Below are 25,719 nucleotides of genomic sequence, written 5' to 3'. Positions count from 1 at the left end.
GCTTGAAATTCCCAGCAGTCCTAGCATAATCCACTATTACTTATCCCCGCCCCTTGCACTAACTAAGGAAATGGCTTAGAACTTTCAGTTTCCTTTCTGTGGTTCTTCTTTGTGGAAGAAGGAGAACATCGAAGCTGTTACCCATGGAGGGTAAGTTGGGGTAGTTTTTAAACTGGGGACTAGGGGCTTGAATCTTAGCGAATACTTCCTTTATTGTAGAGTGCCAGGCAAAAGTAACAAAAGGGAAGCCAGCCGAAGTCTGTGAGCTAAATCCTTTCCCTTGTTAGAGCAGGGCAGCTTTAAGCTAAGAACCCCTGGTGAAGGTGTGTGTTTAAGCTCTCATCTGCAAGCCAAAAGGACCACTGTTTAGACATGCCACTTCAGAGTCTTTTCAAGAAAAAAAGGTGCCAGTGTTTTTGTAAAAGATTTATAGCCTTGAAAACCCGATGGGATGGGATAGTTCTACTCTGTCCTACAGATTCCTGTGAATTGAAATGAGCTGGAATTCTCCTGACCATCTTTCTCCATCATAGGAGAAGGTGGATTTGAACTGCCAATCTTACAATTAATAGCTCAACATCTAACCTACACAGACTAGCCCAATATTTTTTTGAATATTATCACAGCTTTTTAACTGGGCTTTCACTTTCCAAGATTCTGTCCTTCTTATCTATCTAGCACACTGCTTTCAGGTTCAGTTTCTTACTGAAGCTGGGAAATATTAAGAGATAGAGACTTAAGCAATTTATGCAGCTGGCATTTAAACATGTCACCATTTATTTGCAATCATTACCCTCATTTGATAAGGAAGAAGCTGAACTAGATCAGTTCCTAAACATATTAGCATATCTGAATAATCAGTAGTCATTTTTATTTAGATTCAGAAAACTGCTTTCATCCTGACCCTGAATTGCTCAATCATAATTTGGCTGGTAGACATCAGAAATTGATCATCTTGTACATATCTACAGACACTTCTTCTGTAAGTGGCCTCTCCTAAGTCTCTCTGCTGATTTTTATTATTGGGAGAGATGATTATTTAGGAACCCTTCGAATGGAATTTTCTCTTTCAGAAACACACATTGTGTTCTTAATGTCTTTGAAAAATCTGTCTAAACTTTTTGCACAAACTTTCCAACTACTGAAAATATGTTTAGCATATTTTCTACTTATCCCTTGAAAGCATATCTTTAGCTTCAGATGATTTTTAATTTCACTTATAGTTCCTCATTTCATTGTTACTTTATTTGTTTGAATTTTTCTGTAATATAATTCTTTCTAGGGCTTGTCTCATTTCTAGACATTTAAGCTACTAGAATACAGAGGCCAATTCCTATTAGCCATCCTCGCCTTCAGTGTATCAATAAAACCTTTGACTTGGAAAAGGCTGGTGAAATTCGCACCCATAGCTTCCTGGCAAGCACACCTCACTGTAACTGGATTTGTTAGTTTTCTCAAGTTAGAAATACCTCAGTCCTTGACTTTGCATGAGAAAGAATTCACGCTGAAGCCTGGTTGGTGATCCAAGTGAGATATATAAAGTTTAGAAGTTTCAGGTTTTACCCAGGTACCCGCTGGGCACTTCACATCTGCAGTGGAGTCCTGAGGCCAGGGGAAAACCGCAGGCTGGCTGGAGGAGCAGATGGAGAAAGCCGCTCAATGGGCTTCAGACCCTGGCTTTTCAGGCCCTCCACTGGGAGGCATGGTCGATGGTACTGGTTGACCCCATTGGCCGAATTAAACTCACCTGGCCTAGATGGGCCCACGCAGGTGTACTGGCTTCCTGTCTCAAAGGCCTGATGGTGAGCTTGTCCTCTAGCCTTAAGCAGCTTCCAACTTCCTGTAAGGGGACAGGAGGCTTTGGCAGGTGGAGGGACAGCCCCTAAACAACAGGTGTGAGGAACATAAAAACACCACATAATGACAAGAAAAGTGGCTCAATAGATATAACCGACCAAGTTTGGTTGACACTAGTTAACAAATCTCCTGCAGAACACCATCATAGAATATATTAGAACATATATTAGAAAACATATTGGAATATATTAGAACATTCAAATGATCAACTTACCTGGGACCAAACTGAGATCTGGGTGTGTTTTGTCCCTTAAATTATTTCCTCCATTTTTAATATCACTGCAGCCTCAATTCAGTAATTATTATAATGACAACAGAAAACAAAATCACATCGAAAACCAATTTTTGAGCCTTTAACCATCTGACAAGTGCTTGTGTACATGCCCTCGGAGTAAATACTAAAAACTACTCAGTAAAGCCGATCCTATTCATTTCATTTCCATTTTGTAGTTGAATGAGATGCTTCCGGAGAAGGTATGCTTGGGGGCACATGGCTTTAACATGTCATTTTGTTTTTAAGTGCATGAGGGAACATTCTGTCAAGGAAAGGGCTTCTAACCCAAGATCCGAAGAGGAAGCAGGCAGTTGTGGGGCGAGTTGAAGGAATATGAAAGTGAGAAGACTGTGTGCAGGATGGAAGCTAGTAGGAGTTTTCTAGAAATGGAAAGAAAAATGGAGTGTCTGAACTATAATAAGCCAGGAATGAGTAGTAGCAAGCTACAAGGTGCAGGGACACGCAGACATCGATTTATAAAAGATGGGCGAATCTCGTGTGTCTAATTCCCAGGGCTGCTGTACTAATTTACCACAAGCTGGGAGGCTTAAAATAACGGAGATGTAGTCTCTCAGGGATTGTAGGCTAGAAGTCTACAAAGCAATGTGTTGGCAGGCTCGTGCTGCCTCTGTGGCTTCTAAGGAAGGGTCTGTCTTTATGGATTTCAGTTTCTGGGAGCCCCAGGCATTGTTTGGCTTGTGGTGGTGGAACTGAATTCTCCCTCCATCACCCTCAGAACTCTTCCCAGCATCGGTAGTGATGCCTCTGCCTTGCCTTCTTCTCGTGCAAAGCACTGTGTCCTACTGGATTGGAGCCAGCACAGTGCAATGTGACCTCACGTTGACATGCTTACATCTGCCAAGTGGGTCTTGAAAAATATAGTAAAATATGTATGTCTCAGAATGCAAGAGCTCGACCTATCTTTTAGGGGGCACATTTCAACCCCCAACTCTGGGGCATGATATATCTACAACACCTTCTTCAAGTGTGTGTGACTTATTACAAAATGAATGGGAAGGCTTTGTTGAAATGAAGTGGAAAGACTTCCTGAGTGGTCCACATTTTAGTGCTCAGGCTCGGCTTCTGCAGGAAGAGTAAGTTAGAATGGCACCAGATTAAATTTAAAAGGTCCGTGGTGTAATTTAAAATGTAAAAGGAAGGGAAGAATATTACTCGAACTAATGTAAAAGAGAGCCACAATTGAAAAATCAGATTCCACAACTATTTCGTAGATACCAACCAATACAATTGGATGACAGGTGAGGAATAAGACAAAAGGCAGAAGTCAAATGTATCAAGACGCACTGGGCTTGTGTACTTGAAGGTAAAATACACTCAGTAGTACAGGAATGAAAGGGGAGGATGGAAAATGAATACGCTGGTTTTCAAAGCAGCTTTTAAGGAGTCTATGAGTAAGGGAATCTATTTCAAACCACAGCTGACTTCCTGTAGTTACACAAAGTGAAAGGCACTTGAACTTCATACCAGTCGAAGGCCACTTGCCATGAGACAACAGTCAGGCACGTCTCCACCCTCCTTCCTTCTTTTCCCATTCTGACACCGATCACCCCACCCACAACATGCTACCCCCTGCCGAGTGTAATATTTCATTGCCCTGAAACCACAACGCTCACAGACAGTGCTCACCATTACGACGTTCATTAGGGAAAGGGACAGAAATATTGATGAGCATAACAGAGCTGTGTGGTGGGATATAGTAAAAACAGATCACTTAATTTCTCGGAGGAATTCGAGGTTTGGGTCTTTTTTTGTTTTTATGAGTATACGTGTGTGTGTTCTTTCACATTCCTGTTGTAGGCTTCAATCCCCACTCTTCCTCTACCTTGAAACTATGCAAGTGTTACTGAAGATAATTGACCAAGGAGATGCTCCCTGATGCAGTCTAGGGTTTTGATGTTTCTCGGTGGAAGATAGGGGGTGTGCGCATGTGCGTGTAGTTGATATGTCTTCATCTGACTACGTGGGCTCCCCAGAAGGACGTTGAACGTGCTTCATGTACGGACCTCACAGCACAGAGGAGACGAGAAAGCTGTGGAGGGTGAGAGTTTTTACTCAAAAATCCTGCGGATGTAAACATTTTTGCAAGGCCTTGGCTCTCTCACAATCCTTACATGGGCTCTGTGGATGTTTATAGGGTAGACGAAGGGGTTGGGGCAAGGTAGAGGAGAGGGCAGGTAAGTGGTGGAGAAACCTGTACCTAGACGCCTTTATAAAGCAAAACTCCAAGAAGAGAAAGGAAGTGGGCCTTAAGTGGTATCCTCTCACTTTGCAAACTTCGCTGAATTCTCAACTGAGCCTGATGCAGGATGCAAAATCACCTTAGGATGGGACCAGCAGCTTTGCCCAAAGGCAACGGGCCATCGCTCCACTGTCTTCCAAGTGGAGCAACCACAGGACAGCTTAAGAGGCTCTTTGGTCCTGCTGTGGACGCACAGATGGGGAATCCTAATTTCTAGGATGTAAATGTGGGTAACACTGTGGGAAGAGAATGGGACACGTGTAGAATTTTAAAAATCTCTATATTTAGTGTGACTGAAATATAAAAAAACAAACAAACCAAAGTCATTTGCCATTTACTCAATTGCCACTCAGAGCCCCTCAAGGCTGAAAACCTTTAAGGAAGAAAGTCGTCTCCAAGTGCTCCCTCGGAGAAGCTCCTGGGTGTGAACTACCACCGACCTGGTGTTTAGCAAGTGATGCTTCTCCAGGAAGGCCAACCAGAAGCTTTCGCTATAGTGAGAGAACACTTATTCTTTTTGTTCAATGTGATTATATGTAAAGTGTGCTGCTGCTGACATGAAGAGACAATTAAGTTCTTTACATGGCTTGGGGAATAATGGTTTTTCGAACAGACAGAGTTCTGACAGAAAAGAGAGCTTTTCATCCAAGCAGTAAACAGGGTCACAATAAATGGCTTGCTGGGTGAACTTCTAGAGAAAAAAAAGTTCTGAGCCAGGAGGGGATGGAGACAATGAGATGAAAATACCTGTCACGGACAAGGCCCGAGCTTTGATTGATTCTGTCATCAGAAAGGGCCCCTGGCATGCCAGGTTTGCAGCATCAGTGTTTGCGACATAGACCCCCTCCTTGCAGGAAAGCTGGAGCTCTCCCCAGGTAAGTGGCATTAAAGTTCAAGTTGATGTGGAGCCAGACGTCTGCTGTCCGCACGGCGTGAATCCGTGTGCAGAAACACCCTTTGCCTCCGAATGCAGCCCATTGCTGCAGGTGATCCTGTTGCAGATCTTCCATCTCTTTCTTCTTCCCTATTACATCATCCTCTGCTCTCCTCTATTGATTAGAACTCCTCTGGGTTCGGTGAACTTGGTGGCCAGTTTCTAGTAGTTTTATGGGAACAGTCTGACAAGGTTATTGTGTATTCATAGTCCACGGGCAGGTCACTCATTATCTTATTTGGTGTATTTTGCAAAATTCAGGGATCCCTGGCACACATATACAGTTTTCTGACAAGGGCACAGTTTTCTCAGAACTGTAAAGAACTACTTTTTATAATACTCTTTCTTGAAAAGTACTTACCAAGAGGAATTCATATTCAACTGATAGTGTAACACTCAAGGAAATATTGCAACAGTTACAGGAAAATCAGAATTTTCAGTGGGCATTTATTGCAGGCTCCCCTTGGATTTGTTTCTCCTTTGAATAAGATTGTGCACTTGCATGGTGCTAGACTGTGGACCATCGTGTTGACGTCCAGTGCGTCTTACTGTAGGCCTGCACAGAGACTCCAGCGTCATCCCGGTTCCCCACTTACCCATCAGCATTAGCAAAGCTCATTAATGGCTGGAATAAAAAAAAAAGAAGAAGAAAGGCATTGTCATAGAGTAGATCCCAACTCATGTCGTTCTTGTCGTTAGGTATTTTCCAGTCAGTTTCAGCTCATAACAATCCAGTTCACAGCATAATAAAACACTGCCCAGCCCTGCACCATCCTTGCAATTGTTAGGTGTGAGTCCATTGTTGCAGCCAATGTGTCATGTCATCTTGTTGAAGGTCTTCCTCGTTGTCACTGCCCCTCCACTTTGCCGACCGTGATGTCCTTCTCCTGGGACTGGCCTCTGCTCCAAAGGAAGTGAGGGGAATTCTCCCCACCCTTGTGTCAAAGAATCGTTCTGCACAGACCATTTTCCCAAGACAGATAGATCTCTGTGTTCTGTCAGTCATGAAACTTTATTTATTTATTTATTTTGTTGTGTTTTAAAGTTTATTATTAATTGGGATTTAATACAGATATCGTTCCATTGCATAGTACAATCACATCAAGTAGAATTGTACAATTGTGACCACAATCAGTTCCCAAACATCCTGTTTCTGCCTGGACTCCTTGACATCGTCTCCCTATTACCCACCACCACCACCACTGACCCCTCTCCTCCACCCAAACCCCTTATTTCACTTGCTGTCCCTATAGGTACATCATTCCTGAGTTTCATACACACCCAAATCAGAAAACATATAACAATTTTACGAGGTTGACCTCCAATGACATAACAGCTCTGAAATATACCCTACTATGTACAAGCAACAAAAAGACATTACAAACCAAAAATACAAAAAAAAAATTGGAAGCGAGATCAGGACCACCTTGCCTCATAAGTTTTAACCGTTCAAGTTAGATATACTTTTTTGATTTATACTCGTCACTCCAAAGCACTTTGCTGACATTATAGTTCAAATGTGCTGATTTTTCTTGGGCTACCCTTATTCAATGTCTAACATTCACATACACATAAAGCAATTGTCAATACCATGGTTGGGGTCACTAGCATGTTAGTCCTCAGAATAACATCCTTGTCTTTCAACACCTTAAACAGGACTTGTGCAGCAGGTTTACCAAGTGAAATGTTCTGTTTGACTTCTTCAATGCTGCTTCTGTAAGCATTGATTGTTGATTCAAGCAAGATGACATCCTTACAACTTAAATTTTACAACATTTTTAATAATGTTACCTATCAGCCCAGTTGGGAGGAATTTGGTTTTCTTTCCATGGAGTTGCAACCATTCAGACAACTTATCCTAACTCTTCATCAGCAAATGCTTCAAGTCCTCCTCACTTTCAGCCAGCACCCTCTGCAAATCACAGGCCATTAAAAGGCCTTCCTCCAATCAGATGCCACTTGCTTCTTCATATAATCCAGCTTCTCTGTTTATTTTCTCCAGGAAAGATATAATAAGTATGGTGAAAGGATGCAACCCTGAAACACACCTTTCCTGATTCTAAGCCATGTAGTATTCCACTATTCTGTTCTCACAGTTACCTATCTGATCCATGTATAAGTTCCACATGAGCACAATTAAGTGTTCTCGATTCCCACTTTTCTCAAGAGTATTCGGAATTCATTATGATTCACATAGTTGAATGCATCAACATAACAAAACACAAATGACCATCTTTCTGGTATTTTCCATTTTCAACCGCTATCCATCTGATGTCAGCAATGATATCCTTTGTTTCACAACCTCTTCTCCAACAGACTCTCTCACAGTTCCCTGTCGATGTCCTGTTGCTGAAGCCATTGTTGGATAATCTTGAGTAAAATTTTACTCGAGGTTATATAAGCAATATTATTTTATCATTTCTGTAGTCTGTCGGGTCACCTGTCTTTGGAATGAGTACAAATATGGATCTCTTGCAGTTAGCTGGCCAAGAAGTTGGCTTCCAAATTGTTTGGCATAGACAGGTGAGTGCTTCCCATGCTTCATCAGCTTGGTGAAAACATTTCAACCGAGAATCCATCAAATCCTGGAACCTTGTTTTGGCTAATGCATTCAGTGCCCTTCCTCCTTTAACACCATTGGTCTTGCTCAGATGTGGCCTCTTGAAATGGTTAAATGTAGACTAGTTATTTTTGATACAGTGACTCTGTGTATACATTCCATCATCTTTTGGTGCTTTGAGCATCATTCAATATTTTGCCTATAAAATCTTTCAATATTGCTCTTGAGACTTGATTTTTTTCTTGTGTTCTTTCATTTCAAAATATGTTTAGTGTGTTCTTCATTTTTTGGTTTTCTAACTAGGTCTTTGTACATTTCATTATAATATTTTACTTTGTCTTCTTGAGAAACCCTTTGAAATTTTCTGTTCATGTCTTTGACTTCATCATTATTTCCAGATGTGTTACCTACTCTGCGTAAGAGCAAGTTTCAGAGTCTCTTTCTTTCTTGCCTTTTTTTTTTTTTTCAATTAGTATGTAACGAGAAAGAAAGGCACTTACTTGGAAAATGTACCCTTTTGAAAAAAATCACTTTACTCGGGGCTATTACAGATATTATAACAATCCATAAATCAATTCTATGAAGCAAACTTGTACAAAATTCCCAATGTCTTTCTTGTCTTTTTAATGACCTTTCCCTTTCTTCGTGCATGATGTTAGCGATGTCCTCCCACAGCTTCTCAGAGCATCTGCCATTAGTGTTCAGTGCATCCACTCTGGTCTTGAGATGTTCTCGGAACTCGGGTGGAATGTACTCAAGGTCGTATTTTGGTTCCTGTGGACCTAGCTTAATTTTCTTCAACTTCAACATAACTTAGCTTATAAACAATTAATTGTTGCACCTTCAGTCCCTGGGCTGTTTTCAGCTGCTGAAATTGAGTTTGCCCCAGGAGAAAGACATCCCTGTGGAAAGACATCATGTTTGGTAAAGTAGAGGGGCAGCAAAAAAGAGAGAGAGAGAGAGAAACACCCTTAAAGAGATAGATCGATTCCATGGCTGAACCAATAGGCTCTGCTACAGGAACAATTGTGAGGATGGCCCTGGGCCAGTCAATATGTCATTCTGGTGTGCATACGGTCACCGTGAGTTGGAATTGACTCTATGGCAAGTCACCACCACCACCACGACAGTTGCTTCTTCACACAGATGTGGTCCACTGGATTTCTGTGTATTCCACCTGGAGAAGTCCATGTATGCAGTCTTTTACGGTGTTGTTTTCAAAAGGTATTTGCAATAAAGACGCTGTTGGCCTTGCAAAATTCTATCATTCAATCTCCAGCTTCATTTTTATCACCAAGATCATATTTCCCAAATGCTGCTCCTTCTTCTTTGTTTCCGACTTCGGCATTCTAACCGGCAATAATTACCAATGCATCTTGACTGCCTGTTTGATCAATTTCAGACTGGACGCATTGAGAGGTTTCCTCAATTTCTACAGCACGGTGGCAGTGTTTGGTGTATACATTTGAATAATGGATTATATTGATTGGAGTGGATTTCCTTATACTTTGATATACATTACCCTATCACAGACAGCATTGTACTTAAAGATAGACCTTAAAATGTCCATTTTTAGGGATGAACACAATGTCCCTCCTCTTCATGGTGCCATTACCTGCATATTAAACCATGTAGTTTTCTGATTAAAAATAGGCCACACCAATTTATTTCACACCACTAATGCCTATAATACCAATCTTTGTGTTCCATTTCTTTTTTGACAACTTCCATTTTTTTAGATTCATACTTCATGTGGTTCATGTTCAATTTTTAATTGACATTGGCAGTTGATTTTCCTCATTTGGTCATTTTTCCCACCCGCAATTTAAGATCCCATAGACTCTACTGCCACAGGTTTTACTCTCTCCACATCAGTCATATTTGAGTGCATTCTGACCCACGGGGCTCATTTTCGGGCACTATCTTTGAGAATGTTTGTTTCTGTTCATGAGGCTTTCAGTGTCTGGCGATGATTCGCTGCTACCCACACAGTTTTCAGTTGCTAATTCTTCTAACATGGACAGTGTATTCCTTCTCTGTAGTCTGTTCTTAGTATATGCCTGAAAACCTGGTCATTCTTGCTTCTACGGAGCTGTTTAGCTGCAATTATTTTAAGAGAGATATGTTTGTTACTCTGGCAGCACATGTACATTCAAGACGTTTTGCCAACAACATGATTCAAAGACATTAACTCTTCTTTTGGTCCTTGTGATTCATTGTCCAGCTTTTACAAACATAAGAGATGAATGACAAGGTCATGCTTCAATCAGGCACACCTTAGCTCTCAAAGTGATCTCTTAGTTTTAGTTGGTTTTTAACACTTTAAAATAATATTTGGCATCATATTTACTCAGTGACGTACACTTGGGTTCTGTAATGTTGTTTTCATGGGTGTTGATTGTGAGTTCAATTAAAAGAAATCCTTGAGAACATCTGAGGTAGTTAGTTTATTGTGCCAACCTGGCCGATAAACACATGTGGGATTAATTGAAGAGCAGAGCGATAAATGGCTCAATGAGCCCGCCTTTCTAGTTCTCGGGCCTCTTGCTTTCTGATGGTGAGACCAGAGTGCAGCTGCCTTAGTCAGTTCCCTGCTGTACCTGGCAAGGCTCACTTCCTGCAAGACATCCCTGAGGAGAAGCCACATGGACTTACCCTGATGTAGCCCTGGGTGCTGGAGCAGCCATATGGAGACCCCTGCCAGTGCGGAGATGCTTACATGTTCACTGATTCAGTTTTCCTCCTGCAGTCAGCATCATTGCATCTGTTTTGTGAGATGAAGGAGGACGTTGTGGACTGGTGTTGGGCATATGAGTTAATGGGTTAATTTTGGACTTGTGGGCTCGGGCAGCACTGGGTTGGGATGTTTTCTTGATGCACACTTCACCTTTATATAAAACTCTCTCTTATACATGAGTCTCTGTGGATTTGTTTCTCTAAAGTAATACAGACTAACACAATGTCAATATTTTCTCCACAGATTGTTATGTTGATTACTGGTCAAGTTGTAAGGAAATATGTGTTTATTTTCACATTGAGGTGTAGTCTAGAATGAAATTTAGAATTTTTCTCTTTACCAGTAAGCGCTTCCCTTTTAGAAAGCTAGGCTGTAGCGTCTTCACATTGTTGTAAGGTGCTACCAAGGTGGTGCTGATTTTCATCATCCTTATGTACAACTGAGGGAAAAAGTGCCCTGCCCGATGCCATCCCCACAATTGTTCTTATGATAGAGCCCATTGTTGTAGCCACTGTGTCCGTCCATCTTGTTGAGGGCCTTAGTATTTTTCTCAGCCCTTCTCCTTCATCAAGCAAGGTGTGCCTCACCAGGGACTGGTCTCTCCTGGTAGCATGTCCAAAGTATGAGATGAAGCCTTGCCTTTCTCAGTTCTGGATTTGAATCCAATACTGTCTGACTCCAGTACTTTCTCTCTTTTAACTACTACAACACTGGCTTTCGGTGGAGTGAAGCTCAGCCCAATCCAGTTGATTCCAACTCATAAGGATCCTATAGGACACGGTAGATCTTTCCCTGTTGATTTCTGAGACTAACATGTTACAGAACCAAAAAGCTTCATCTATCTCCCATTTATGGAATAGTATGCATGAATTAGGATTCAATTATGTAATGTAATTTAATGGGAAAGAGTTTTGTAGAAGTCATGTCTTGACATGTTTGATGATATCTTAACAAGACCTCCTGGAGAAAGTTTTCCCAACAGTTTTATTGCCTACTCTGCCCAGCAGTCTAGTAAGCAGGATGAGGGAAACTGTGTCTTGCTGTTTAGAAATTGAAGTTGGGCAACTCTCCTCTACTTACGAGAGGTCATGACTTTTTTCCAATAGGCACTATGGACTCGAGACTTGCAGTAATTCTCATTTCTCATGCTAATTCTAAAGGTTTTTGGAAAACATTTCTTAGGTGGATATGTTTTCATTGAGATTCTTATAGGACCCTGAAAAATGAATGTCACTTCCTGTCTCACTTGACACAAATCATTATAATGGAAATCCCAGGGGGAAAAATAGCATGGGTTTGGGTGATTGTATGCAACCAAATTATGTAACTCAAGACATCCCCTGCCTTTCTCCTGAGAGTAGGGCACGTTGAAAGACAAATTGCCTTTGCATACCAGACATGCACTTGAGTACGTTACTTTAGTACCTTCTCTGTACCTCAGCCCTCTTATCCATAAAATGGAGACATTAATATACCTGCGGTATGTGGTTTCTGTGAAATTTATATTTTAAATTCTTGGCACAATGAGGACTCACTATGAACTATTATCAATAAAGTAGTTAACTAAACAGATATGGTAGATTATATTTTGAATCTTAATTTATATGATTTACATTGTTAATAAATTATCTATAATTAGGGTTAAATAATAACTAACTTATTGGATTTTTGAAGGTCTAAAATATTAACATTTATATTTTGTAAAACTATAAATATTTAAAGTACAAAGAATTACAAATGATATGTCAATTCTTTTTATTATTTTACTGCTTTATAAATATCTTATTAACATTAGTGCAGACAATATTAGTTATTATTAATTTAATTGCTATTTCCAAAAAGAAACCAAAGCCCCTTGCCATTTATTTTTTTCTAACTCATAATAACATATAGGTTTCAGAAACAGTGTATCTATATGGGAACAGACAACCTCTTCTTTCTTTGACCTAGTATCTGGTGGGTTTTGAAGCAACTACCTTGAGGTTAGTAGTCTAAAACCTAACCCTAAGCCCCACCAGAGCTTTTATTTGTAATTAGTAATGCCCACACATCATTCCCTTAATATTTTCACACTAAACATTTATTGAAAGAACTCACAATAATATGAACAATGAAAGCAGTAATTCTGAGCCAAAACACTTGTTCAATATTCTGGCACATGTTTTTAGAAAAATGTTCCTTTTTGTCAACGCTACCCTTACATCTAAATGTAGTGGATAACTTCCAATAAAGAATGAATTAAAAAATGAAGAACTATCCTGCATCCCATCTACTATCCTTTCTAAATCATATCTGTAGTAATAAAAAAATAAGATTTATGATGTTGGTTTATAGGTACCCTAATAAAATTCAAATATTGCCTTAGAAAACTATATTAATTGGGTGTTACATGACCTATTATATTAAAACATCACTCATTCTATTATATGCAATTCTAAATGTTGATTGAGAATAAGAAATTAAGGATAGATATTCTAATTCTTCATTTATGTATTCAGAAAATACATGAAGTACTTTAAGCACATAAATGTACAGATGTGGTTATAACATGGTTATAGAGGTGCAGATTAAAAAACAGAGTGTGTTCACCAAAGAATGAAAATGCAGGAACTATCCTATGGTCCATGGAACCGAATTCATTGTCTAAGGGGATTTTGAAGAGGAAGAGAAAGGATATGAATGATGTAATATGTTGTCAGAGAGCATACATTCCAGGCGTATTATCACCGCCCTGAACTATGGGCAAGAGAAAAGGGATGTATAAAATCAGTAAATGACCAGGAAATTAGCACTGAGTCCAATGTCACAGAGGGAGGTGAGAAGCTACCAAATAAAACTGTAATTAATAATTATTAAAAAATAACCTAGGGTGTTATTTATATGTGTTGGACTACTAACCAAAAGGTCAGTGGTCTGATACCACTAGACTCTCCTTGGAAGAATGACAGCAGTGGTCCTCAACCTTCCTATCGCCGCAACCCTTTCCTACAGCTCCTCGGGTTGAGGGAAACCCCCAACTCTAAAATTATTTTCTTTGCTCCTTCATAACTATAATTTTGCTGCTGTTATGAATTGGGCGACACCTGTGAAAGGGTCCTTCGACCCCCAAAGGGTCATGACCCACAGGTTGAGAACTGCTGAGTTACAGTCTCAGAAATGCACAGGGGAAGTTCTACCCTGTCCAATGGAGTCTCTGGGAGTCAGAATTTACTTGATGGGCATGAATCTGGTTTTTTGTTTGATCTCTAATGTGAAGATAAAACTCACTTGTGCCTAAGTTGAAGTAATGTTTGTATTCCCAACAGACACTGATAGGAAGAAAAACCGACTGAGGTTTCTGGAATCTTTCGGAAAAGAATTCTTGGCTGACTTCTTAGAAAATGTGGTGGAACACGATTATCTGAAATTTGAGGACGAAGAAAAGAAAATGTTTTATGATGCCAAACGTGAAGACAGACCCCGAGTCTTCGCAAAGTCTTTCCGGCAGAAACATCATGACGTAGGCAAAATTCTGGCTGAAACCTTGCTCAATAAGGGAAAGGCGCTTGCCGGTGCTAGAGGTAGGCCTGCATTCCGGTACACATGTAGGTTTGGAGTCAAAGGCAATGGGTGTCTTGTACTGTCCAGGCTCTATCAGCTCCAACAGCTCTCCTGTTGTTTATTTGAGGCCCCCACTCTGCTCTAGGATATCCATTTTCACTAAGCCTGTAGTGGCACCTTAGACACCATATTTATTTTGATTGTGAGTGGAGATCCAGTTTCCAACAAACCAGAAAGGTGCCTCTTCTTGTTTGGTCACAATGACTAACCGTTCATAGGGATTTATTGTGAAAGATAAGTAACTCAGAATTCAGATCCTATTGTCTGGGGACTACGTTAATCTGTACAGGTGTGTTGCCTTCCATTGTATCTGTCACAGCATCCACGGCATGCAGCAATACCAGTCCCTCATAGAGCTCTGTAGGAGTGATTGATGCAGCTACCTGCTGACACCTTGGAGGTTTTCGCTCTTGCCCGAAACTCTCCTGTGAGAGTGCTCCTCTAGTCCCATTCTGCTCCAGCTCCATGATAAACATTCCCACTTCGATATTCACCTCATATTACAAAATAAACCTATCTAAAATGAAATATTGAATCCCTTATGCAATCTGTTTCGATACACTTTCTATGTCATTGAATGAAATTGCAAATTGCCACCCACCAAGTTTCCCCGAACTACATTATAAACATACCTTTTAATTTTGTTTTGCTTTGTTTGCTTTACCAATGAATAACAGCATGGTGGGTTACTAGTAAATAATCAATAGAAAATTAAAAAATACAAGCATGCAATAAGTCCTAGTTGTTATCATCATCTGTGTGCTAAGTTTCAATCTTTTAATTCCTTACCCATTTCCTTAAGTCCCCAAAATATGATCAGGAGAATCCCTATGAGATGTCTAAAATTGTAAATTTCAAAACTTCTGATCCACACTGAATTAAGACCATTAATGGCGCTTGAGTAGTCTCAGGCATAAGTTCACCAGTGACAGATTCGATTTGCCACAAAAGGTAACTTGGTATTCTTGACTCTGAAACACTAAGGTTTGTGATAAACAATGCTCCAAATAGGCAACATGAACTATAGATTCCTCTCTGTATTAAATACGATTTCCCAGTAAGTCCTCTTAATGAAGAAAGGACATTTCCATAGTAGCAGTATCATGCTAGTCCCATTCACGTCTGAAATTTTGGCCTAAGCTGAGTTCTCCTGCAGATCCAGACGGGTTGTTCTGTGACTTTAGGACTTGCTCCAGAACCCTTGGGGTAAAAGAATACTCTGTTTCTTAAAAGCAACAATGATGTGAGAAACAGGTCAGAACTAATGCAACAGGACTCCCGAGTCATTTTGCCAATCCAGGAAGCCACAATAACAACTGGGGTAATATGGAAATATGAAGAGCTTCAAAGAGCTGATGTAAAAATCCCCTTATCTTTTAGTATATGACACCCTCAGCAGCCTGTCTGATTAATAGGGCATATTAGACCAGAGACAGTTGCATAGTCTCTTAAGAGGGGCCAGTAACTCCCTGGACTCTGTCACTAGTTCATAGCTCCAGAGAGACACCATTGCACAGCACCCAGGGTGCACCTTGAGTCCAGGAAGCTGGGGCCACTCTGTCTTTTAGAATATACAAAGCCCCTCGACAGGCCTCTGTAAATGGATACAGTTCTGAATACATGCCATTTGTGGAGCATGGATTTGAATTAAAAAATAAAACCTGTGCTCTTGTTGGTTCGTTTTATTTAAGGAGACTCACATATGTGCAAGCTAGGTGACACAGGGTAGCTTAATTAGAAAGCTAGCCTCTCAAGTTCTGCCATCAAGGGAGGAAGCTTAGTCTATACCGATGGCCATTTTTTTTCAGACAGTCTCAGTTTCCAGAGTGTTTCATACTCAGGAATTCAAAGTGACAGGTGAACTTTCTAGTTCCTTCATTTCTGCCTGCCATACTGCCAGGCCAATGCGAGCTCCCTTGAGGCAGTGACCTGTGCAAGTTATACTGACTTTTCTCACATAAGTAAAATCAAAGCAGAAAATTATTTGCTTGTGATTCATGTAACTGTCAATCCAAGAGCAAGGAAATGGATCAGAGCAGTGGCTGTAACAGTGGGCTCAGGCATCAGGATGATTTTGGGGATAATGCGGCACCGGGCAGTATTTCATTCTGTTGTACACACTAGCTTGACAGTGCTTAGTAACAACAACAAGAATCCTTGTAGGACTAAAAACACATTTATAGTAAAATTTTTATTGGTTTAGTAGAGTAAATAGCAAAACAACACTAGCATGTAACTGTTAATAATGCTTTAGAGCACCAGTTGTCAACCTGTGGGTCCTAGTGACCCTTTCACAGGGATCAACCGATTCATAACAGTAGCAAAATTACAGTTATGAAGTAGCAACGAAAATGATTTTATGGTTGGGGGAGGGTCACCACAACACGAGGAACTGTATGAAAGGGTTGCTGCAGTAGGAAGGTTGAGAGCCACTGGTTTAGATGTCGGTAAATGTCTCTTCTATTTTCTAAGAATTTCTTTTCCTTTCTTTCTCTCATAAGAAGTCCCAGAACTTTTGCAATCTCTTGCACAAATTCACATGGGGCGGAGCAAAATGACACAATAATACATTTCTCAAGGGAACAGGCCAGGATGATTCAGAAACACACTTCCCCATCCGGGTTGAGCTGTTTCCTCACATTCTCAAACACGGTTTGAAAATTTAAGGTTCATTGGATCAGCACTTTGGTGGCAAGGAAATCTAACAAAACCGCCTCGGTCGTTCCCCTTTACCACAGCACTGTCGTTACCAGACAGCAGCTTCTCATTTAAACATCAGGAGAAGCAGTTTGGTTGGGAAATTTTGAATCTCTTTATTCCTGGACACTTAAATTTTAGGTTGATCTTTCTAACAAATCATACCTAGATCATACAAGATTCAAAACTCTTAACCTGGTCTATACTTATACATATATTGTTTGGTTCCTATGAGATTAGCAGTATATAAAGGAGACATTAATGTCCTCAAACATGATAGCCACTAGTTACATATAGCTATGACATGTCTAATAGTAGCTAGTGACACATTTGAAAGACCCCTGGTGACATACTGGGTTCCCCATTGGACTGTAATCCGGAAAGTCAACAGAAGTCAGAAACCACTAGCCCTTCCAAGAGCGAAAGCTGAGGTTTCTTCCTCCGGAATGATTTCCAGTTCCTGAAACCTGCGGGGTAGTTCAGGCTGTCCTACGGGAAGTTACAAGTCAGAATTGACTCAACAGCAGCGAGGGTTTTTTCCCCACCACATTTGAAGTGTTTCTTTCTTAGATGTGTTAAATAAAATATAGTATTAATATTAATTTCACCTCTTTATTTTTTTGTTTTTATAATAGGATATGAAAATTTAAATTGTGCAAGTGGCTTTTATTATAATTCTGATGTCTACCACTTTGATAAGTATTAACTCAATAAAAGCTCGCTAAGAAACAATTAAAAATTCGACATGACTGAGTTCTCTAATGTAAAACATGGGGGGTATCCTCCTTATGGAAAGGCCAACAGAGTCAAACTTTTTCTCAAATCATCTGCCTGCTTTCGTCAGAGTTCTGTGAACCTATTATGGGATTTTTGGGGTGAATCTGCTTCTCTTTCTAAGACCTTCATATTAAAAAATCACTTTACCCGAATTTCCTTTACTTGTCGTCAATCTTCTTCCTAGGTAATAATTGGGCGATTACAACAACAGATGCCTCAATTGTTATTATTACTTTTTTACATATTTTTCAGACCTTCCGGAAGTTGGGGCTGGACCAGAAGAATCAGCGGAATTCACAGACATGCTCAGGCTGTGTCCTCACGAAAAGTTCCTGAGATTGAGCAAAGAAAAGTCTCGCGAGGTACAGTGTTCTGCGCGGAAAGGGGAACTGAAAGAGAGAGAGAAAACATGTCTTTATTTAAATATGCATTTTTTAAAAACATTAAGTATGAGGGGACAGTGATTATATTTTTGTAGATGCTTTGAGCAAGATGAGATCACATAGCCTCGGTCTGATTCCTTTTCTCTTTCAACACTGATGGAATATAGATGCCGCTTTGTTCCATTTGTGTTTATATCTACTTGGGATTTATTATCATTTTAGCTGTAGTCATGGAATCAAAATATTTATATAGTACCATACTGGATTAATCATTGTTTGAAGTCTGAAAATACTAGATGCTTGGATTGAAGCATTTTATATATAAATATGTGTGTGCGTATATGTAAATATGGGCATCTATATACATATGTATATATAAATCACTATACGTTGATGTGTCAGAAATAATGCCAGAAGAGTCAGCTAACAAAGTAAAATATCTTTCACTCATTCATTTTTGAGCTGGGCCACTAAGAACTCTCTGGTGGTTTTTAAGAAATTTGACTTGACCCCAAACACTAAGATATATTTGAAAAAAAGGGAGAGAAGGAATTTTTCCATTTTTTTCCCCAAGATAAGTAACCATTCCAGACATGTTCTACTATGGGCATTTTAAAAATAATTCTCTTTCAAATCACTTTACTTATTTCTAGTGTCAGCATAATCCTTTATAAATGATAGAAAATCGGTGTCTTGTGCTAGAGTTTAGGGGGAAGGGCTGTTTTGAGATCTTCATATAAAAGCACTGATTAGCTTATGGAAATTTAAAAGACATGCTAGTAAATTGAACTGATAGCCTTTCCATGTTCTGCAGATCTATCCAATCAAAGAGAAGGAGGACGGTCGGAGCCGGCTTGCTCTCATTATTTGCAATATAGAATTTGACCATCTTCCTCTACGGAATGGAGCCAATCTGGACATCGAAGGGATGCAGACGTTGCTTGAAGGCCTGGGCTACAAAGTGACCATAGAAACCCAACTCACAGCCATGGTAGGGACCCTTCACTCCCCCCCAGTGCATAGGCTTTCAACATACACTTCTTTTGACAGATTATCTCCATAAATTTAAGTCAATTTGTGTATGTGTGTGATTACATTTGCGTATTAGAGTATATGAATGTATCCAATCAATGTATTAGGTTATTGAAATTTAAATTTGTTTTTTAATATCAACCTCAAGTCCATGAAATTGAGCAAAAAATATTGATTGGTGTACTCCCATGATTTTTAATTCTAAAGTGTTGTGATTGGAATGAAACCTGAAGGCTCTCAAGGACCTTCTAGAAGTAATGAATGTTTGAAGAAGTGCACACTACACTCACCAAACAAATATGGAGTGTAAGCTCTTGAGACAATGTATTGAGAAGCAATGGAAATATAAAACAGCAGATTATTCTAGAAAGTTGTAAGTGGGGAAAGAAAAAGAGGGAACCATGTAAGAAAAGAAAACAACATGTGAGAGTGATGTTTGATGGTTTGATCCAGGAAGACCTTTTGAGGAAACTGGTTTAAGTCATCATAACTACTCCGAGCGAGAGTCCAGGCAGATGTCAGTGCTGTGTATTCCAAACAGGGTCGCTGCAAGTGGACGATCGAAAGAAAAAGTGAGTCAGACACATGAAAAAGCAGAGCCAGAAGACCAGTGCAACTAGAACTTTGAGGAAAGGGAAAAATATATTGGAAGTGGAGAGAAAAGTGAGGCCAGAAGTTTGGTTTCGTTCTAAGCACAGTGGAAAGGGATTTAGGTGGAACTTGGTAGAGTGTGCTTATAACACCAAGCTCTTACCAGATAACAAAGGAATTAACACAAAAGAGAAAGGAAAGAGTAATATGAGTGACAATAAGTACATGACAAATGTATCAGAAGACCTCTGAAAGGTGCAAATGATTAAGGACTTATCTACTAACTGAAAGTTAGGAGGAGTGGGTCCCCCTGAAGATGCCTTCGAAGTAAGTTCTTGGAATCTCCTTCCCAAAGATGGGTGATTGAAAGCCCTATGGAGCAGCACTAGTGTGACATACATGGAGACACCGTGGGTCAGGAGCGACTCAATGCTAACTGATTAGTTAAAAGGTATCAAGAGGAGAGACAACAGTATTTTAACAAAAGCACAAAGTTAGAGCACCCTGCCCTGCTATTGAGAAAACAATTATACATGGTTCTCACTGCATAACTACTGGTATGTGATAGGGATTCAACGCATATTTCTTGCAGTGCTCGTGGGAAATATTGGGCATTGGTACGTGGTAATGGGTGCATTCTTGAGTGTGACTTGGTGGTGTTTTTCAGGAGATGCAATCAGTGCTGCAGGCATTCGCTGCCCTCCCTGAACACAGGTCCTCGGACAGCACTTTCTTGGTGTTCATGTCGCATGGCCTCCTGGAAGGGATCTGTGGCACGAAGCATAGCAAAACACAACCAGACGTGTTATCTTACGACACCATCTTCCAGATTTTCAACAACCGCAACTGCCTCAATCTAAAAGACAAGCCCAAGGTCATCATTACCCAGGCCTGCAGAGGAGGTGAGTTGTGAGTTAAAAAGAACCCAACGGTCAAGGAGGGGTCTGAAGAGAGTTGAGGTGGACATTTTGGATCTGCAGAAAACAATCTCATTCTCCATCCAGTGTCATCAAGCTAACTCGGGTTATTTGAAGACCCCATCTAGGGGGTTGGCACCATGAGAATGTATCTGGTCAGTTGCAAAACTCCTGTGCAGCATCATCCTTGGAAAGTGATGAAGAATCTCACCAATACCTCTCAATCGTCATTTACCAAAAGTAATCAAGGCTTAGGACAGAATAATTTTCATGATAGCATTCCTTGTTACTAGTTTACTGAAATTTTCTCGTTTAAAAATTTTTCTTTGAAAGTAGGACTATTATGTAGTAGCAGGATGTGTTCCCTACTTCCCTCATACATTATTGAAAAGAAAAAGAATATTGAGATAAGGAAGTTAGGGAAATACAGTCAAAACGATTTTTTTCACTGCCAATCGACAAATGGTTATTGGAAGCGATGTTATACAAAAATCAAACCCAAACCAATCCAATTAAAAACACCAACTAAGGTTAAATGGTAGAAATAATTTAGCTAAAAGCAGTTAACTTGTGAAATGATGTGGCCAACAATTTAATCCCTCATTCTTCTTGACAAATGGGTCGCTCCAGTTTTATGCCATTGTCTCAATTTGATTATTAACCAATTATTCAATGATACTACAGAGAAGGTGGAGTGATGTGTGTTTCTGTGTGTGTATGTGTGAAACTGTTTAGAATAAACGCTACAAAAAAAGAGGAGTGTGTGAGCGATGAGCAATGGTCAGCAATACTGAGAGAGACGGCCGCCTATAGCAAGTTCCTGTCTCTACAGCGAACCGTGGAGAGTTATGGGTCAGCGACTCTCCATCCACCTCAGAAAACAGCTCTTCACAGTCACCAGAGAACCTGGAGGAAGATGCCACTTACAAGACTCACGTGGAGAAGGACTTCATTGCTTTCTGTTCCTCCACGCCACGTAAGTGACTTTCCACGTCAGGTAGGATTTGTGTACCTGGCACGACCTCGGAATGAGATACTTCCCAGGCGGGGAGAGTCTAAGAGGAGTTTACATTCTTGTGTGAGAGGAAGACAGAGATGCTTAAATGAAGCTGTGTATATTTTACATTATGAAAGGCACCCCTGCATTGTCTGAAAGGGAACAGTGCAACCCAAACAACTTCTATTTTGTCTTGTTGTTACTTATGCACTGTGTGAACATGAGGAAGTTCCTTCATTCTGCTGAGTTTCTGTGCTTTACCCTATAAAATGGGTAAAAGTCAGCCTAAGCAATGGCGATGCATTCAGGAGGAGACCGGATGTTACTCTGACTAACTTTCTGTAGTTCCACCTCTGCCAGGTAGTTTTCTTTTATTCCTCTGTCTATGAGGAAATAAGTTACTGTGGGGTTATAAGTGCTTCCCTGAAACCTGTCAAGAGAATCCCCCAACTATGATTTAAAAGAGCCTATAAATGAAAAAATAAAGGCAATGAAAGGTTACTCAAGTTACATGCTTTTTCTTCTTAGATAACATGTCTTGGAGAGATAAGTTGAGGGGCTCTCTCTTCATCACAGAACTCATCGAATGCTTCCAAAAATATTCTTGGGACTGTCATCTAGAGGAAGTATTTCGGAAGGTAATCTTCTCCTTCCTTTACCACTCGCTCTTTTTGCATGCAGGAAACATTCGTGATCATTCATTCACCTTTCAAGCAAAAGCCAAACTTCATCAGGGAAGCAAAAGTAGAACAGCACCTAGCCTCTTTCTTCATCTGTGCATTTAAAAGCTGGGTTGAAAAGAGAATATGTTAATATCACAGCTGGAAATCAAAAATAGAACAAGAACATATCAAGCAGAAGCTTTGGTTATGGGCTGTAAGTGCTTAAAATTCATCGAAGGGAAGGCATATTTTGTAATAAATTCCATTGCTTACCTTATTCAATAAATATAATTGCATATTTAGCATAACTAGGTCATGGTAGCTATCCTGGTGACACAGGTGGAAATGAGACAGACGCTGGTATTTTTATTAAAAAAAAGAACCTTTCCATTCTGATGAATAAATGGAATTAGTGTTGTACTCTCAGGGATGTTTCTGACTAAAAAGAGGGGAAGTAGATTTCATTTTGATCTTGGCAGGCACCTTCAGAGGGCAGCCTCTGTAGGGACACTTGGAAGTTATTTACTCTTTTGGTCTTATAGGAACCATAGGATGTAAGTCTCGGGGGACTGAGAGATCAGCGCCGGTAGGGATCTCAGAGATCCAGCTTTCAGAAACAGAGTCAGGAGAGTGGAGCTTAAAGACAGAAGACCACACTGGGAGTGTTTGTTTGAGGTGAAGAGCACACTCGGCACACCTAGGGGTAGACCAGCCAGGAATTCCAATTTCTGTGAGCTTGGTACCATCACCCTTAGAAGTACCCTCCATTTCTAGCATGTTCTAGTCCCTGGTACACAAAGTTTCCTGTACGTATTAAAGAGTCATGTCTCATCTGGAGCCTTTGCTTTATGTTTTGTCTTTTAGGTACAACAGTCATTTGAAAAACCGACTATTAGAGCCCAGATGCCCACTATTGAGAGGGTCTCTTTGACAAGATATTTTTACCTCTTTCCCGGCAATTAAAAAGAGTAAGGATCAACAGTTATTATTCACAGGTAAACCAGATGGGAAAATCATATTGATTATGCAGTATAATGATCAATGATAGCTGACTGCCTGAATGGCCAATTAAATCTTTTTTGTTCCCATACATTTCAGACATCCCCAAATCAATCAATCAAAAGAGTAAGCAAAATCAAGCCAGGAAGGGTTTAACAATGACGCGTGGTAATCATTAACATAGAAATATAGACATGCTTCCACTATTGTTTCCCCTTTCCTCTCTTCCCCTCCCCCCCACCCCCGCCACACTCACACACACCTTCACATACATACCAAACATTGCTTTCAATCTTGGAAAAACACAAGAATTGACTATGACGAACTCACTACTATGGCATTCTGAGTTCTCAGATACTAGATATCACATTACGGATGTTAAGTGATCATTGCCAGACCGTATAAACCATATCCTGGTCTATGGGGTTTATGGTGAGTCAGGTTCTGATTCTGACATCCCAGATCACTTCGTCTTTTCTAAGCCCCCCAATTACTCTTTAGAAATGTCTTCAATAGCCCATGTTAACAGTTAAGCCTTTTGAGACGGGCTAAATATCTTAAACTATTTTCATAAGAGGTTTAGAGTTTAGAATCAAAAAGTATTTTATTTATGATACATTTATACACATTATTGTATAGGCATATCATCATACCCTCAGAAATATACTTCACATTATAATTTATAGTAACACTTATTTCGTTGTTGTTGTTATTAGTTGCCATTGAGTTGACCCCAGCCCCTTGCGACCCTATGCACAACAGAATGCAACACTGCACAGTCCTGCACCATCTTCACAATTGTTGCACTTGAGCCCATTGATGACACCATGGTGTCTACCCATCTCGTAGAAGACCTTCCACTTTTTCACCACCTTTCCACTTTACCAAGCATGTTATTGTAGTACTTCAAATATTTACCAAGATAATCCCCTACTCCTAGTTTTTGACACCCAACAATGCAATCACATAGCTCCAAAAAAGTAGATTTTGCTATCTAATTTACTCAACAATACCATCTATGGCCATTGAATTAGTACTTTAACTAACATTTAGCATGCGTTGGCTTCTGTCCTAGGTGTCTGGGATATAAAAATGAACAAAATACATGGAATCTTGGATTTCATAAATATTACACCCTGATGAATGAAAACATATTCTAAAGACACACACGTAAATATATATTAGAGGGCCCCGAGAACTAAGAAGAAATACAGTTTATAGTAAAAAGACAGAGTGCTTGATGATGTGTTGCTCACGCCCATCGAGTCAATTCCTACTCATAGCTACCTTAGGGAATAGTGTAGAAATGCCTCTTCGAGTTTCCGAGACATTAAATCTTTAGGGGAGGAAACGGCCTCATCTTCCTCTTCTTCCTGTTGAGCAACTGGTGAGTTCCAACTGCTGACCTTGTAGTTAAGCAGCTCAAGCCATAGTTCACTATACCAACCACCAGGACTCCTTGATACCCTACTATTGATTGATTCTTCAGGAAATACTCCTTTGAAATAATGAAGTGAAATGAAAGTTTAGACAAGATGAAAGAGTGAACTTCCTGTTTCAGGTTGGAAAAGTGTCCTGCCACAGGAAGCAATAAACATAAAGGTCCTAAATTGACCTATTTAAGGAAGAGCAAAAGTGCAGTGTGGCAGCAAGAAGATTGGAATGGGAAAATGGTATTCGGTACATTCGGGAAGGTGGAGAGAGGTCAAATAAGATGGACTTTACTGATCTCATTAAACCCTTCTGAACTGTTTATTTTAAATGAGATAGGAAACCATTATCTCACTCAAAATAAAAGTTCCTTGAACAGAGTTGTGAGATAATCTACCTTAAGTTTTACAAAGATTATCTGAGATGCTTTGTTGAATACAGTCCAGGGGTCACAAGTCGTAACAAGAATATGAGGGGGATGACATGATCATGTAGAATAGACAAATTGTGATGAGGGATTGGTTGAATGCTGTAAAAATCAATAATCTTTACTTTCAGTACTTTCTTTCTTTGGCAGGAATCACGGGAAAATCAGCTTCCCCCCCCCACCCCCAATTGCCTTTCATCCACGAAGACGAATCGATTCTGCTTCTGAGCAATAAGCACAATGGGGGAAAGCATGTTTCACAAGAAGCTCATGGCAATTTTGTAAATGCCATTTTGTTTGCTATCAGGGTTAAGATGAACTACAGTATCTAGAACGACCTTTCTGGAATATGTCTTAGTATAGTTGGACTACGAATGATCACCTTTGTCAAGCGTTGCAGGACGGAAGAAACCGCCGGGTCTACAAGGGCCATCAACTTCTGTTCATATCTTGGTCTCACTCCTGTTGGACTTGGGTGCTAGGGTCTCATTCACGTCATTTCTTAGACATTCCTAGAAGCACCTTCACTCTACAGCATGTTTTTGTTTGTTTGTTGTTTTTCAATAAAAATAAAGTAAAATAGC

At 40.1% G+C, this 25,719-nt stretch overlaps 1 protein-coding gene across 2 annotated transcripts; it reads left to right on the top strand.

The window, feature by feature from the left end:
- The first annotated feature begins 27 nt into the window (after window positions 1-27).
- Window positions 28-25,719, top strand: LOC142445041 (caspase-4-like). Of its 2 annotated transcripts, none has more exons than XM_075546535.1 (9): window positions 28-150; window positions 13,928-14,182; window positions 17,949-18,058; window positions 18,894-19,070; window positions 20,370-20,604; window positions 21,452-21,595; window positions 22,145-22,254; window positions 23,143-23,246; window positions 25,286-25,719. In XM_075546535.1, the coding sequence occupies exons 1-8, from the start codon at window positions 144-146 to the stop codon at window positions 23,239-23,241; spliced, it is 1,137 nt and encodes a 378-aa protein (XP_075402650.1). In that variant the 5' UTR covers window positions 28-143; the 3' UTR covers window positions 23,242-23,246; window positions 25,286-25,719. The 2 variants fall into 2 exon arrangements, with proteins under 2 accessions (XP_075402650.1, XP_075402649.1); XM_075546534.1 differs by having other exon boundaries at window positions 23,143-23,273.

This window comes from Tenrec ecaudatus, chromosome 4, assembly GCF_050624435.1.
Source record: "Tenrec ecaudatus isolate mTenEca1 chromosome 4, mTenEca1.hap1, whole genome shotgun sequence".
Lineage (NCBI taxonomy): Eukaryota > Metazoa > Chordata > Mammalia > Afrosoricida > Tenrecidae > Tenrec > Tenrec ecaudatus.
Note: the sequence above shows the minus strand (reverse complement) of the source record. Positions and strands in the feature narration are given on the sequence as shown.

What these genes read in the sequence shown, in the direction of transcription:
- LOC142445041 (XM_075546535.1), top strand. An exon ending in GGCGCTTGCCGGTGCTAGAG is followed by an intron (nt 14,183 to 17,948) that starts GTAGGCCTGCAT and finishes CATATTTTTCAG; the next exon opens with ACCTTCCGGAAGTTGGGGCT. An exon ending in GCAAAGAAAAGTCTCGCGAG is followed by an intron (nt 18,059 to 18,893) that starts GTACAGTGTTCT and finishes CATGTTCTGCAG; the next exon opens with ATCTATCCAATCAAAGAGAA.